Source organism: Acinonyx jubatus, chromosome D1, assembly GCF_027475565.1.
Source record: "Acinonyx jubatus isolate Ajub_Pintada_27869175 chromosome D1, VMU_Ajub_asm_v1.0, whole genome shotgun sequence".
Classification (NCBI taxonomy): domain Eukaryota; kingdom Metazoa; phylum Chordata; class Mammalia; order Carnivora; family Felidae; genus Acinonyx; species Acinonyx jubatus.
Genome location: NC_069390.1, coordinates 16,358,529 through 16,370,916, shown reverse-complemented (window position 1 = coordinate 16,370,916; position 12,388 = coordinate 16,358,529). Strand labels below are relative to the sequence as shown.

Below are 12,388 nucleotides of genomic sequence, written 5' to 3'. Positions count from 1 at the left end.
TTTCTTAACCAGTTCTTTCCGTTTACATTCCTATGCCTGCAGCTTTATTGAAACAGTAATATTATTGCTCCATTAAGAGAGGTGTTCGTGAAAATAAGAAAAGGAGGGTTTGTTCTGTTTGTTTTGTTTCTAGGTGTTCGGGCTATAGAGGCCCTTAGAATAAAGAATCATTTCCTTTTCTTTCTTTCCTAAGGATATATTTTGGGGAAGTTCAGCTGAATGGTTTAGGAGAAGGTATGTATCAAGGGTGAAAAACACTTGTAGTGTTCAGAGCCCTCCTGACTTCAGAGATGGGTTTGGATGCTGCCTGTAATAATACGTAGCTTGTGATTTTAGTATGTGTGATATGAGTAAGGAAAAAACATGTAAGTAGTCCAAAGAGTTGTCAGGGAATGAATGAATGATTTTCCCCCAAGTTCTAGTAACTCAGTATTCTTTCTTACTCTTTATGCTATTGTCTGTTTTCCTAATTTTCTATAAGCATGTTAAATGTTTCTGATGAGCATAAGCAATTTTGAAAAACTGGGAATGAAACCAAGAAAACCAGAAAGCTTTGTTGGAAGTATTGCCTGCAAGTCCCCACCTCTTTTCTGTACTTAGTTCTGGATGGGAACATGAATAGAAGTGCAGTTACTTCTGCACCTACGTAAACTAAGGTGTTTGTGTGACAAACCCTGAGGGCCCTTTACTGTCTCACTGGGCACATGACATATTTGGGCCAGGTTGGTTAGGATTTGCTCAAACTTCAGGACAAACAGTTGTTTTGTCTCTTTGAAGGTAGGTTTATCTGTTAATAGAATGCTGTTTTCCCTTCCAATATTAGGTCAACAAATCAAAAGAAAAAAATATATATGAGAAATTGAGGCAGCTGCACTCATGATACTAAGTAGATAATGCCAGAGATTGTATGATAGGCTGAATGATTCAGGGAAAGACAAACTGGGGACAGTGTCAGTATTCTCTGGCGAAAAGCTAATTATTTCTTTCTTCTCCTAGGTTTCCAGACAGTGCGTGTTGGGACAGTAGGCACCCCTGTGGGCACCATCACTCTTTCTTGTGCTTACAGAATTAACTTGGCATTTATGTCTACCAGGTGAGGAAAGAGCCTTGGAACCCAAAGGAGTCTTCCAAAGATGTTAAAGATATTAAAGCTTGTTTTTCCCCCAAACTCCATGGCTAAGCCTACAGTTCAGCTTTGCCATTGCTAAAATCAGTCCCCTTCTGAAGAATAAAATCAAGAGAGAGCCCAGGTTCCAGATTGGAGAATCTGAGCGTGTCAGAGCCACTAATGTAGAGTTGTGGTTTATATTTAGGGATACAATAGGTAAGGCTCTGATGGTTCCTACCTATAGTTATAAGGTGAGGGGTCCTCTGAAAACTTCAGGGGGGCTGGCAAGGCATTCTAACAAATATTGTGATCTCCTTATTGCATTACAGGCAATTTGAGAGGACCCCACCTATCATGGGGATTATCATTGATCACTTTGTGGACCGTCCGTATCCCAGCTCCTCACCTATGCACCCCTGCAATTACAGGTGAGGAATGTGAAAGGTACTTTCCCAAACTGCAGCTAGGGAGAAGTATTCATCTTGCAGGTACATAGCGCACCTTCATCAGCATTCATTAGTGGGCAGAGGCAGCGATGGAAACCCCGCATGGAGAGAAATGGAGCGGTTAGCTTCCCTTCTTGCTGCTACCTGTAAGGCACATCAAGACTTGGAATATACAGACTATCTCAGAAAAATTCTTGGACATTTTGGATTTTGATGGCAGTGATTTGACTTTCAATTTGATTTTCCTTAGAGACTACAAAAGTGGCAGTAATTAACAGAATATCCTTCACAAATTAAATGGTTTCCTGGTCATCATTGGCACCGTTCAGTTATACATTAGAATCAAATTCTTCAGGCCTACATCCCAGAAAACAGAATTCTATAGAGGTTGAACAGTTGTGTATCAGGAAGGATACTGCCTTTATGTGAAGGACTCTTGAAGTTGGATAAGTTTGTCTTTTGAGTCTAGACTTTTGTTTCACTGCATCTCTGTTGCTAACAATTCTTTGGCCCCACACTGGTCAGGCTTAAGAAAATACTCTCAAATGATATGTCAGGTAAGGTGTTTGGGTTAAAAATAAAAAGCTTGGTCAACCTCTAAATATTTGAAATTATCAAGGACTCAACATTATGGTCTCTCTTGCCAGAGTGAGCTCCGCCTGAAACAGTTCTTGTCACTATTGCATCCATATCTAACCTCCCTTTGTATCCTTTCCGCAATCAACTGCCATCACAATAAAATTCATGATTTATTTCCCCCCTGTCATAGAACTGCTGGTGAGGACACTGGAGGAACATATCCTTCTGTGGAAGATTCTCAAGAAGTGTGTACCACCTCTTTCTCCACCTCCCCTCCTTCCCAGGTAGGGGGAAACAGGTTCGGGGGTAGCTGTAGTTGGTACATATATGGGCCTTATGAAATGGTGTCAGAATTTAGATACAGTCTCTTTTGGTGGTGGTGGTGATTGTTTCTAGAGGATTACTTTGCGAGGTGAGGGAGAGCCTTCTTATCCAGCAGGTAAGATTTTAGTGTTTCTAATCTATAACCATTCTTAACCCGCAAGATAACACGTAACCTTTACTTTCCTGGAGACATCTTAAAATTCCTTAGAAAATTAGTCACAGGATTCCAAATGCACGCCAATACCAGAGAGATATTCTACCCTACACTTGTTAATTTGGTAGCCAGTTCACTTTTGAAGTGGTAAATATGGTTCCTAATAATGGAAAGAGCACAGAAAAAGCCAATAATTATTTAGCATAAAATGCCAGTAAGAAGCCATCAGGTCAGTTTTTGCAACAGTTGACACAAATTTCTGGCTATCTGCATTCTTTATCTGTACATTTGTGGTGTTGTTGTTAAATGTTTATTTTTTTGAGAGAAAGAGCATGAGCATGGTGGAGGGGCAGAGAGAGAGGAAGAAAGAGAATCCCAAGCAGGGTTTTCTTCCATGTCAGTGCAGAGCCCAGTGTGGGGCCTGATCTCACGAACCGTGAAATCATGACTTGAGCCGAGATCAAGAGTCGGACACTTAACAGACTGAGCCACCCAGGTGCCCCCTCTGTGAACATTTTTAACCATTAACTTTTCCACTTGAGTCAAACCCAGTTTCAGTGAAACACAGGCTCCAGTGTTCCCAGCTTCCCAAGTGGACATGCCTGTGTGGCCTTATCGTATAATGTATGTGATACAAGTCTGCTTCAGCCAAGAAGTTGTTTGTTGCCCGATGACTGAACTTCAGGGTGTGTTTCTTCCCTTCCACCCCGACTCATCCGTCTCCCACCTCATGGCTTTGCAACTAGCTGGTCTGCCTGCTCTTCGTCTCTGTCGCTCCTCTCCTCTCTGACTCTCATGTTAGACACTTACTTCTAGACCTAATTCAGTTCTCTGTTCCTCTGAATTAGTCCCAGATTATTTTTTAATTTTACACTTTATTGATTGATATTTTCAGGGGTTTTTTTGTTTGTTTGTTTTTTTAGAGAGAGAGCACACAAGTGGGGGAGAGGTACAGAGGGAGGGAAAGAAAATGTCAAGCAGACTCCATGCTGAGCATGGAGTGCTCATGCATGGCTTGATCCCACAACCGTGAGATCATGACCTGAGCTGAAATCAAGAGTTGGACACTCAACTGACTAAGCCACCCAGGCACCTCTGCCTTTCACCATTTTATTTGGGAAGCCCAACAAATTAATTCACTACCCATACATAAATTTTTATTTTCTGTGGGTTTTTTTGGAAACCATTCTTTTTTTAATGTGTATTTATTTTTGAGAGAGAGAGAAAGCGAGCATGTGAGCCAGGGAGGGGCAGAGAGAGGGAGACAGAGGATTCAAAGTAGGCTCCGTGCTGACAGCACATAGCCTGATGTGAAGCTTGAACTCAGAAACCGTGAGATAGTGACCTGAACTGAAGTCAGATGCTTAACTGACTGAGCCACTCAGGGACCCCCTGTGTTTTTTAATTAAAATATTTAGAAGCACTAGGTGTGGAACCTGCTTAAGATTCTGTCCCTCCCCCTGCCCCTCCTCTGCTCGCCCTCTCTCTCTCTCTCTCAAAAAAAAAAAAAAAAGAAAGAAAATATTTAAATTTATTTCATTCTAAGTTTTTAGGAGATACTGGATTAAAATTATGGTTCTGATCTGTTTCAAAAGCAGAAGTTAGACACAAAAGCTAGATTAATGCCTTTTGTAAAGGAAATTATGAAATCCATGGGTCACTACTATTTCTGCTGTTCCAATTTAGAGCTAAGGAGGTTCTTGTAAAGCTGCCTAGACAGTTAAGTTTGGGGGGGTGAGAACTGTTACTCCCTTCCCCCTCCCCCATAAATGTATGTAGGCATGAGTGTCACCTTTGCTCTGGGAGAGGGTAGCTTCTGGAACACTTACTGACATAGAGCAATACAGACCACAAAAGAGGGGAAGGCCCACTAGAGCACATTAATGGAAGTAGATTATTTTTTAGATAATCAAAATGTGAATATGTCAAGTTTGGTGTTCATTGAAGTTTTATTGTACAAGTGATAAATTCATAAACAGTAAATGAAATTGTGACTTGGGAGATAAGATGGTGAGGTTGGGTCTTAACAAATCAGTTTGTCTTTCTTGGATACAGTGGAAATTTGACCCGACCCCAAAAGTAAGGGGAAGTTAAGTAGTTCCTGATCTCGTGTTTGCACGGTTGGTTGACCTACGTAAGAGGAGCCTATCTTTCTCATGGTATCAGTTGCCTGTTGTGTCTTGTCACAGTTTGAAAGTAGATCATGCCAAGTTCTTATCAACACTGAGCATCCCATGGGTGAGCCCTGTCACTACCTTCTGAGTACCTCTAGTCAAGGCTGGTACGGTTTGGTGCAGCAGTATTCATTTTGAACCTTAATGGTAGAACAGAGAGAGAAAATCCTTTGCCAGCAGGTCTCATTCCTGTAAGTGTTGAAATGGTTTCTTCCTTGATTTAGCCTAGGGAATTGCGTCATTGTTCAACAACTTCTAGCTTTTCGCTAGAGTCCAGTAAATGCATGTTAATGTGGTGTTTGTTTTCCCCACAAAATAAGGACCATTGTGTCATGTGGGCACAGAGTTGAGTCAAGAAATAGTTGTGACCCTGAACCTGCTACTGTGATTTCAGGTCCAACCTCCAGTTCTAAGCACTGACTAGCTAATTGGTAAGACATGGAACAGCAAGACCCGAAATAATCATAATTAGCTTTGAAATCTAAGAGTTTTGAAAGTGCTCCAGCTTTTACTGCATCAAGTTGTCCTTCACCATCTGGGGCTGTAAAACACACACACACACACACACACACACACACACACACACACACGCCTACACCTGTACACACCCCTTTATCCTGTCTGGGATGGTATAGTAAAGTATGCAGGTGGGTTCCTGAGCATCTTCAAGTTCCAGCCAACAAATGTCAGTTGTTTCAACCTGCCCCTGCAGATTCTGGGTCCCCAGCAAAAGGCCTTCAGTCTAGCATTGTAACCTCAACATCTTCATTCATCCTCAGCACGCCTTGCACCTGCTCTTGGGCCCTTCCTGCTGGAGACCACTCTAACACCCTTCCACCTGCTTTTGACTAAGGACACACTAATGCTTGATGCAGGTTTCCCTGTTTTGCCAAGTCAAACCAGCTTGACTCAACTTTGTTTTCCACCTGCCCATCAAGGAGACAAGCATGCAGTGGAGCCCCTTGGGACAAATGTCTCTTCTTCAGACCCTTCCAGGCTGCCCTTTTAGGAAGGCATCCATGCAGCTTTCTCCCCACTTCATTCCTGACTTCCAGTGTGCATTTCAGCCCCTGTTGCTGCCGCCCCTTCTGGAGTTTTTTTCACTTCTTTCTCAAGTCCCTTTTCTTTTTTCTTTTTGTTTCTCCTGTCTCTGTGTGTATCTGTGCACAGTGTGTGTTTACTGTCACAAAGGCACATTTTCAGACCCCTACTCCTGTGGTGACGGACACTCTGAGGGTCCCCATGGCAGGACTGGCCTTTTCCCATCAAGTGAGTCCATACTGGGAGAAGGGGATATAATCAGATGGCATCTTTTTATTTGAAAAAATTTTTAATGTGTATTTATTTTTGACAGAGAGAGTGAGCGCGAGCGGGGGAGGGACAGAGAGAGAGAGGGAGACACAGAATCTGAAGCAGGCTCCAGGCTCTGAGCTGTCAGCACAGAGCCTGACACAGGGCCTGAACTCACAAATCATGAGAGCATGACCTGAGCCAACGTCGGATGCTTAACCGACTGAGCCACCCAGGTGCCTCGGCATCTTTTTATTTAAAAATTATAAATAAAGTACAGGGTATAGTTATGTAAAAGTCCCCAAGTGTTCTGGGGGTTATTTGAGGCTTGGTAATTGATTCTTAACAGGACGCAGCCATAGCACAGCAGCCCAAAATAGGATTTCTCATTTGCCCATCCTCTGCCATTGATGTAAAAAATACATGGAGTTATTTATATCTTATTTCCAAATAAACAATCCAAGAGTGTCATTCTTTCTTTTTCAATATAAATAGGAACCCTCCCATTCCGAGGGGTGATAGAGGGTGTGATTAGAGAAGATGCCTTCTGTTTCAAAGGGACCTCAAGGACAAAGGAGAAAATAGAATGACCTGGGAGAAACCAATGACTGGCTGCAGGTTCTGCCTGGGCTCATATTCCACAATCTGCTGGGCCGGAAACCTACTAAACAGCTGAGTCCCTGGGAAAAGGGAGCAGGGAACTCATTTGAGGCCTTTGAAAGGCTGCAGGCCTGGGAATCTCAATCCCACTGCAAACAAGTCTGTTTTCTTAGCTAAAAAGTGATGGCCTGGTCTATCTTTAACCCTTATGTCAGGCCCCCTGCACTGTGAGGATGTGGGCTGGGATCTATTCCTTACTTCTCCACGATCTTCATCATTAGTCATACTCTAGGATTGCCTCGTTTTTCCTCCTCCTTTCCCCTGCCCCTCTTTGTTTTTTCTCTTGCTTAGCTCTCAAGCTCTCGCCTTTCCTATCAGCCTGCTGCCCTGGGCGTTGGATCAGCTGACCTGGCTTACCCAGTAGTGTTTGCTGCTGGCTTAAACGCCACACACCCTCACCAGGTATTTTTCAAGATGGGGAAGACCCTGGGGGTTCCTGTGCTACCTCCCCTGCCCTGAGGCAGTTGAGGGGCCTCTTGAGACCCCAGTGTTATTCTAAGTGCTCTGAAGCAAAGCTCGTCTGTAACTTTAGAGGACCAGAGGTGACTCCGAGATGAAGGGCCTCCGAGAGTTCCAAAAGGAAAGAAGGGCTTCTAGTGTTTTCTCCCTCTCTTTCCTTTCCTCTGTACTCCTTACCATGCATGTCTCCCCTTAGCGGAGTCCCAGAGAGGACACAGATCCAAGGTTTCCCGCCCACTTGGTGGCAGCATTGGTGGTGGAAAAGCTCAAAAGCAGTTACCATGATGCTAGGACTGGATCCCCTTCTGCCTGACACTGCCATTATTCGCTGTATTTTTCCATTTCCCCCCCAAAGCTCATGGTTCCTGGGAAGGAAGGTGGGGTACCCCTCGCTCCCAACCAGCCTGCACACGGTGCTCAGGCCGACCAGGAGAGATTGGCGACCTACACCCCTTCTGATGGGGCCCGCTGTGCTGCCACACCTTCCAGCAGGTGGGTTCATGTGTTGATTGCTCAGGTCAGCAGGGGCCCATCCCCCCAACACACGTGCTTATCCGTTGTCAGTAAAGAGTAGCTTTCACCATTGCCTCGGGCTTGACATTTATGCCCCAAATGTGGAACTCTTAAAGTTCTCAACATATTGCAGCTGGTATGTAAGGAAGCTGCCCTGGGTTTGCTGTTACAGCCAACAACAGGGGCCTAGTTCTTAGCACCTTCATCCACTGAAGGGACCTTTCAGATATGTTTTTTATTTTACCCCAAGATTTATTCCCTTGGGGTCCACCTTCAGTGTTTCCTGAGGACCAGAGCAGGGTGTTTGCTATAATCCTGACGTTTGGGGCCATACTGTATCTATGGTGGTAGTTAGGATTGATTTTTTTTTTTTTTTCTGTCTGCTATGTTAGTATCTCCTGGAGATTCTTTAGAAATAACTGCTTTCCTCATTAAAATTTTCTTAAAATGTTTGTCTTTTCTGATCACAGAAGTGATTAATTCTATAGATTTCAAATTAAGGAGACATTGGTTAGGTAGAACATGAAAGTTTTCATAATCCCACTCTGCACAAATCACCACTGTTCCTGCTCTTTCAAAGATGAGAGGATCTCAGAGGGTTAAGTAATTTGCCAAAGAGCACTTAGCTCACAAAATGGCTGGGCACAAGCTGAGCTCCTTGTTCCTACACTCCGAGCTCTCCCGTGGGAAGATGAGGCTGTCCTGCCCTGCCCTCCCTTGACCACAAGGCCCCAGAGATGATGATGTGGATTGCCCCACTGCATCCTAAATGAACTTTGGGATAATAGAAAAAAAATTTTGTTCATTCCCACAGTGGAGCAGTGGGAGGGAAATTATTTGAGAAGATATTTTTGTGCCACCATCAGGAAAAATACTTTCATTCCTGGTTTCCCAAACTTCCATCCTTTTATCCCTCCCCCCCGTCAGATAATCAAAGGAAGATCCTGGTAGTCATTTTACACTCTAGTTTTCTGAGCCTTGACTCCTGGGGCATGTCTGGGATAGCTAGAGATAGAGGAACCTATCTCTGTAAGGTGAGGGGTTCTTAATGTTGGTCATCAAAGCTCAGGCCTTTCCTCAGTGCTGGTCTTCCTTGCTGGCTGGTGTCCAAGAGTCCGCTTAGACTGCACAGTTCTCCTCCCCACCTTGAGCTCCTTGCCATTTCCCATGTTGGTGGGCCAGTGGCCAGTCCTATGCTGGACGGTGGGTTTATGGGGAGCCAAGTAGGCTCTGCTGTGCCAGAGTAACAACACTATCTTTCTTCTCCAGCGAGGATACTGAAACTGTATCAAACAGCAGTGAGGGCCGGGCTTCCCCCCATGATGTCTTGGAAACCATCTTTGTCCGAAAAGTGGGGGCTTTTGTCAACAAGCCCATCAACCAGGTGATTTTTCTGACACTGCCACCTGTGAGAATGTCTGAGCTCTTACGGGCAGGGCTCTTAACCTGGGGTCTGTGTGACCCCTAAAATTGTGTGTGTGTGTGTGTGTGAATTTTTTGTGAAGAGGGTTAATAACCTGTGACACCCCTCCAGGAGAAGTTCAGAGCTGTTGTTCTGTGATCTTTTAAGCCTCCCAAAGGAGAAGGAGACTAGGCACCATTTGGTACAGACACATTGCACTGAAGTGTCAGTGCCTCAGCCTTACTCAAAATAGGAAGTTCCACCCCAGCTCTGCCAGTGCACAACCGTTGGTTGTTACTGAGTCACTGTGGGTCAGGCTTTCAAAGTTGCTTCCCGGGGTCTTGGGGAATCCTACCCCTGTTTGTGCTGTGGGTGTATGGTGGGAGGCGGAGGAGATTTGGGGTTCTCCGAAAGGAACCTGAGATCAGCATGGTCAGCGTGGGTGTGCTAATCTACTGAATGTGCAGGCTTCTGGCTGCCTCTGAGGAAGCCTGTAGGCTGGGGCAGGGATGGGCAGTAACGCTTCTGTCTCTTCAGGTGACCCTGACCAGTTTGGACATACCCTTTGCCATGTTTGCTCCCAAGAATTTGGAGTTGGAGGATGCCGATCCCATGGTGAGTCCCCCTTTGATGGTAAGATGGTGTTGTGCTTATCATCTTCCTGGGTGAGTTACTGTTCCTCCACAGACCATCAGCCAGCCATGCTCTTGGTCTTAACACATTTTCAGCCATTGTTGGGTCTCTTACAAAACCCTTGATTATTAACAACAACTTGCACCTGTGCATGGAACCAGCCCCTACCTCCACCTTATTCTGAAACAGGTGAATCCTCCAGATTCCCCAGAGACTGAATCTCCTCTCCAGGGCAGCCTGCACTCTGATGGCTCCAGTGGGGGTAGCAGTGGCAATACCCACGATGACTTTGTTATGATCGACTTCGTAAGTTACCATCACCTTTCTTGACCTTTGCTGCCATAGGGTAGATAAACCTAGAAGCATCCAGGGCCCTTGGACAGGACATCCTTCACAGGGATCAGATGGCCTGGTATAGACAGTGGGGATGGGACAGGTGGGCACTTGGCTGTGCAGTTCATATGGGGAAGCTGCCCTCATATCCTGCTTGGGGACACATTTGAAGGTCCATGAACAAGAAGGCATTTTGTGCCATGTTATTGGTTGAAATTCAACTCTAAATGGGGATTTGCCAGGCGTATCCCTGTAGGTCCTATTCCTGCCTGATTAGATGGCCTTTTGCTAAGGAAAGGAATTTAAGGGAAGGGGACATAAACCTTCCCAGGGGGGAGGGGTGTTATCACCAGAGGTAGGTTTCAGCTGCCCAGAAGAGAAGGGTATAACGATTCCTCTTCCAAAGATGAGCCTGGAGGAACCGTTTCTTTGATGATTACTGGAAGGGAAGAGGGTCATTCATAGCTTCTCTCCCCTGAGTTTCCTTTGTGATCTAAGACAAGCTAAACTGAGTCTGTCTTGTTTTCGAAGAAACCGGCTTTTTCTAAAGATGACATTCTTCCGATGGATTTGGGGACCTTCTATCGTGAATTTCAAAATCCCCCTCAGCTGAGCAGCCTCTCCATAGATATCGGGGCACAGTCCATGGCTGAGGACTTGGTATGAAAACTCCTTCCCCTGCCGTACCTCATCCTCTGACCTCCTCTCCTCTTTTGATGGCCATTCCTGCTCCAAAAGCCTAGAAGTTTCTTCGTGTTACTCCCCCCACTCCCACACCTCCCATCCTCTATGTAACAGGAAAGAGACACTTTAGATCATTATGTTCTGTTGATCACACTCGAGATTTGCATTGTGTCTGGCAGTCATTATGTTGAACTTGTTTGCGCTGACTTCCTTCTCTTCTGTGCATGCGCAGCATTACTTACACATGCCTGCCTTTCGGTGCCTGATGTCTTCTGCTTGCTGCTGCCACTAAGCCATGCGGCTCCAGTAGCTCTTGCATTTGGCTGTTCAGCTTGTCAGGCAGAAGAAACGCAAGGTCCTGAGTATTGGTGAACTCCTTCCTGACTCAGCTAGTGGTTCTTGTGTTTAGCCAGATGTCCTGATACTGGCTGTAATTACCACATCTCTGCTTTGTGTATTTCCTGTGTCCGAAGGGCAGAGGCATGCCTCGGTGCCCTATGCCACTGTTGCCAGTGGACTAGGGAGACCCCTGGCCCCTGATGCCTCCACCGAGCCTGACTCCACTGAGTCACTGGGATGTCGCTGGAGGCTCTTAGTCTTGTTGCAAGAAAAGAATTCAAAGATGGACCAGACACAGTGGTTGAGCAGTGTAAGTGAAGAATTTATTGGAGGACACTCTCCAGATGTGAGAATGAGCGAGTTCAAAGGAGAGCTGTGCACTCCAGGGTTTGGGTCTCTAGCTTTTTTTTTTTTTTTTTTTTTTTTTTTTTAAAGTAGGCTTCAGGCCCAGTGCAGAGCCCAACACAGAGCTTGAACTCATTCCCTGGAGATCAAGACCTGAGCTGAGATCAAGAGTCAGATGTTTAACCACCTGAGCCACCCAGGCACCCCTGAGTCTCTAATCTTACAGCTGTTAACCAGGGATGGAATATTTATTACTTGGAAAGAGGATGTCTTTGGGAGCAGGGTTTCATACCTTTTCTCCCTTGGCCAGGGACTCTGGCCTTCTTTGTATTTGGCCTGTCTGGTTTGACCTGGCTTCTTGTGACTGTTTTTGGAATGCTGCCAGCCAGGATAGGCCTCTGACTCTCCCTCTAGCTGTCTCTCACTCTCCCTTTGCTGGTCTCCAGGTTTCCTGTTAAAACCTAACTAGCCGCTTACTGTAATGCCACAAGATGTCAGGGTCCCTCTGCCTGAGGTGGGAATGTGTTGTGTTGACAGCAGCAAGCCCGACGAGGGTCTCAAACTCACGAACCGTGAGAGCGTGACCTGAGCCAAAGTTAGACGCTTAACCAACTGAGCCACCCAGGCGCTCCTAATGTTAAGCTTTTAACCGCACCTCATGCCTGCCAGGAAATCTCCTGTCTGTGATGATTCCGATCTTCAGATGCAAATTCATCAGTGGAGACAGAGCACCTGATTAGGGTCAAATTTTTATTAATACTTGATACTGGAGGGCAGTTAAACTTAACTCCTCAGGTTCTGTTTTCTTCTCCTGTTACTGTTTTCTCTCAACTCTCTAACTCACCCCTTCCTCAACTGATGTAAAGATACAGATTCATAGGCCTCACCACAGACCTGCTGAGTCAGAATCTCTTGGGAGCCTGATTGGGACTACCTTGTTCATGT

General features: G+C 45.4%; 1 protein-coding gene across 10 annotated transcripts in view; it reads left to right on the top strand.

Annotated features, from left to right (window-relative positions):
• Positions 1 to 12,388, top strand: part of ATG13 (autophagy related 13) — a 53,334-nt gene that overhangs the window by 38,127 nt on the left and 2,819 nt on the right. For 3 of the 10 annotated variants that reach the window (XM_015075675.3, XM_015075674.3, XM_015075673.3), the window contains 11 exons: positions 194 to 234; positions 997 to 1,093; positions 1,438 to 1,536; positions 2,324 to 2,417; positions 5,956 to 6,054; positions 7,027 to 7,137; positions 7,550 to 7,686; positions 8,977 to 9,091; positions 9,647 to 9,724; positions 9,932 to 10,048; positions 10,607 to 10,735. In XM_015075675.3, the coding sequence (XP_014931161.1) occupies positions 194 to 234; positions 997 to 1,093; positions 1,438 to 1,536; positions 2,324 to 2,417; positions 5,956 to 6,054; positions 7,027 to 7,137; positions 7,550 to 7,686; positions 8,977 to 9,091; positions 9,647 to 9,724; positions 9,932 to 10,048; positions 10,607 to 10,735 (1,117 nt within the window). The remainder of the gene's footprint in view (positions 1 to 193; positions 235 to 996; positions 1,094 to 1,437; positions 1,537 to 2,323; positions 2,418 to 5,955; positions 6,055 to 7,026; positions 7,138 to 7,549; positions 7,687 to 8,976; positions 9,092 to 9,646; positions 9,725 to 9,931; positions 10,049 to 10,606; positions 10,736 to 12,388) is intronic. The other 7 variants (XM_053203241.1, XM_015075678.3, XM_015075677.3 and 4 more) reach the window with 6 other exon arrangements.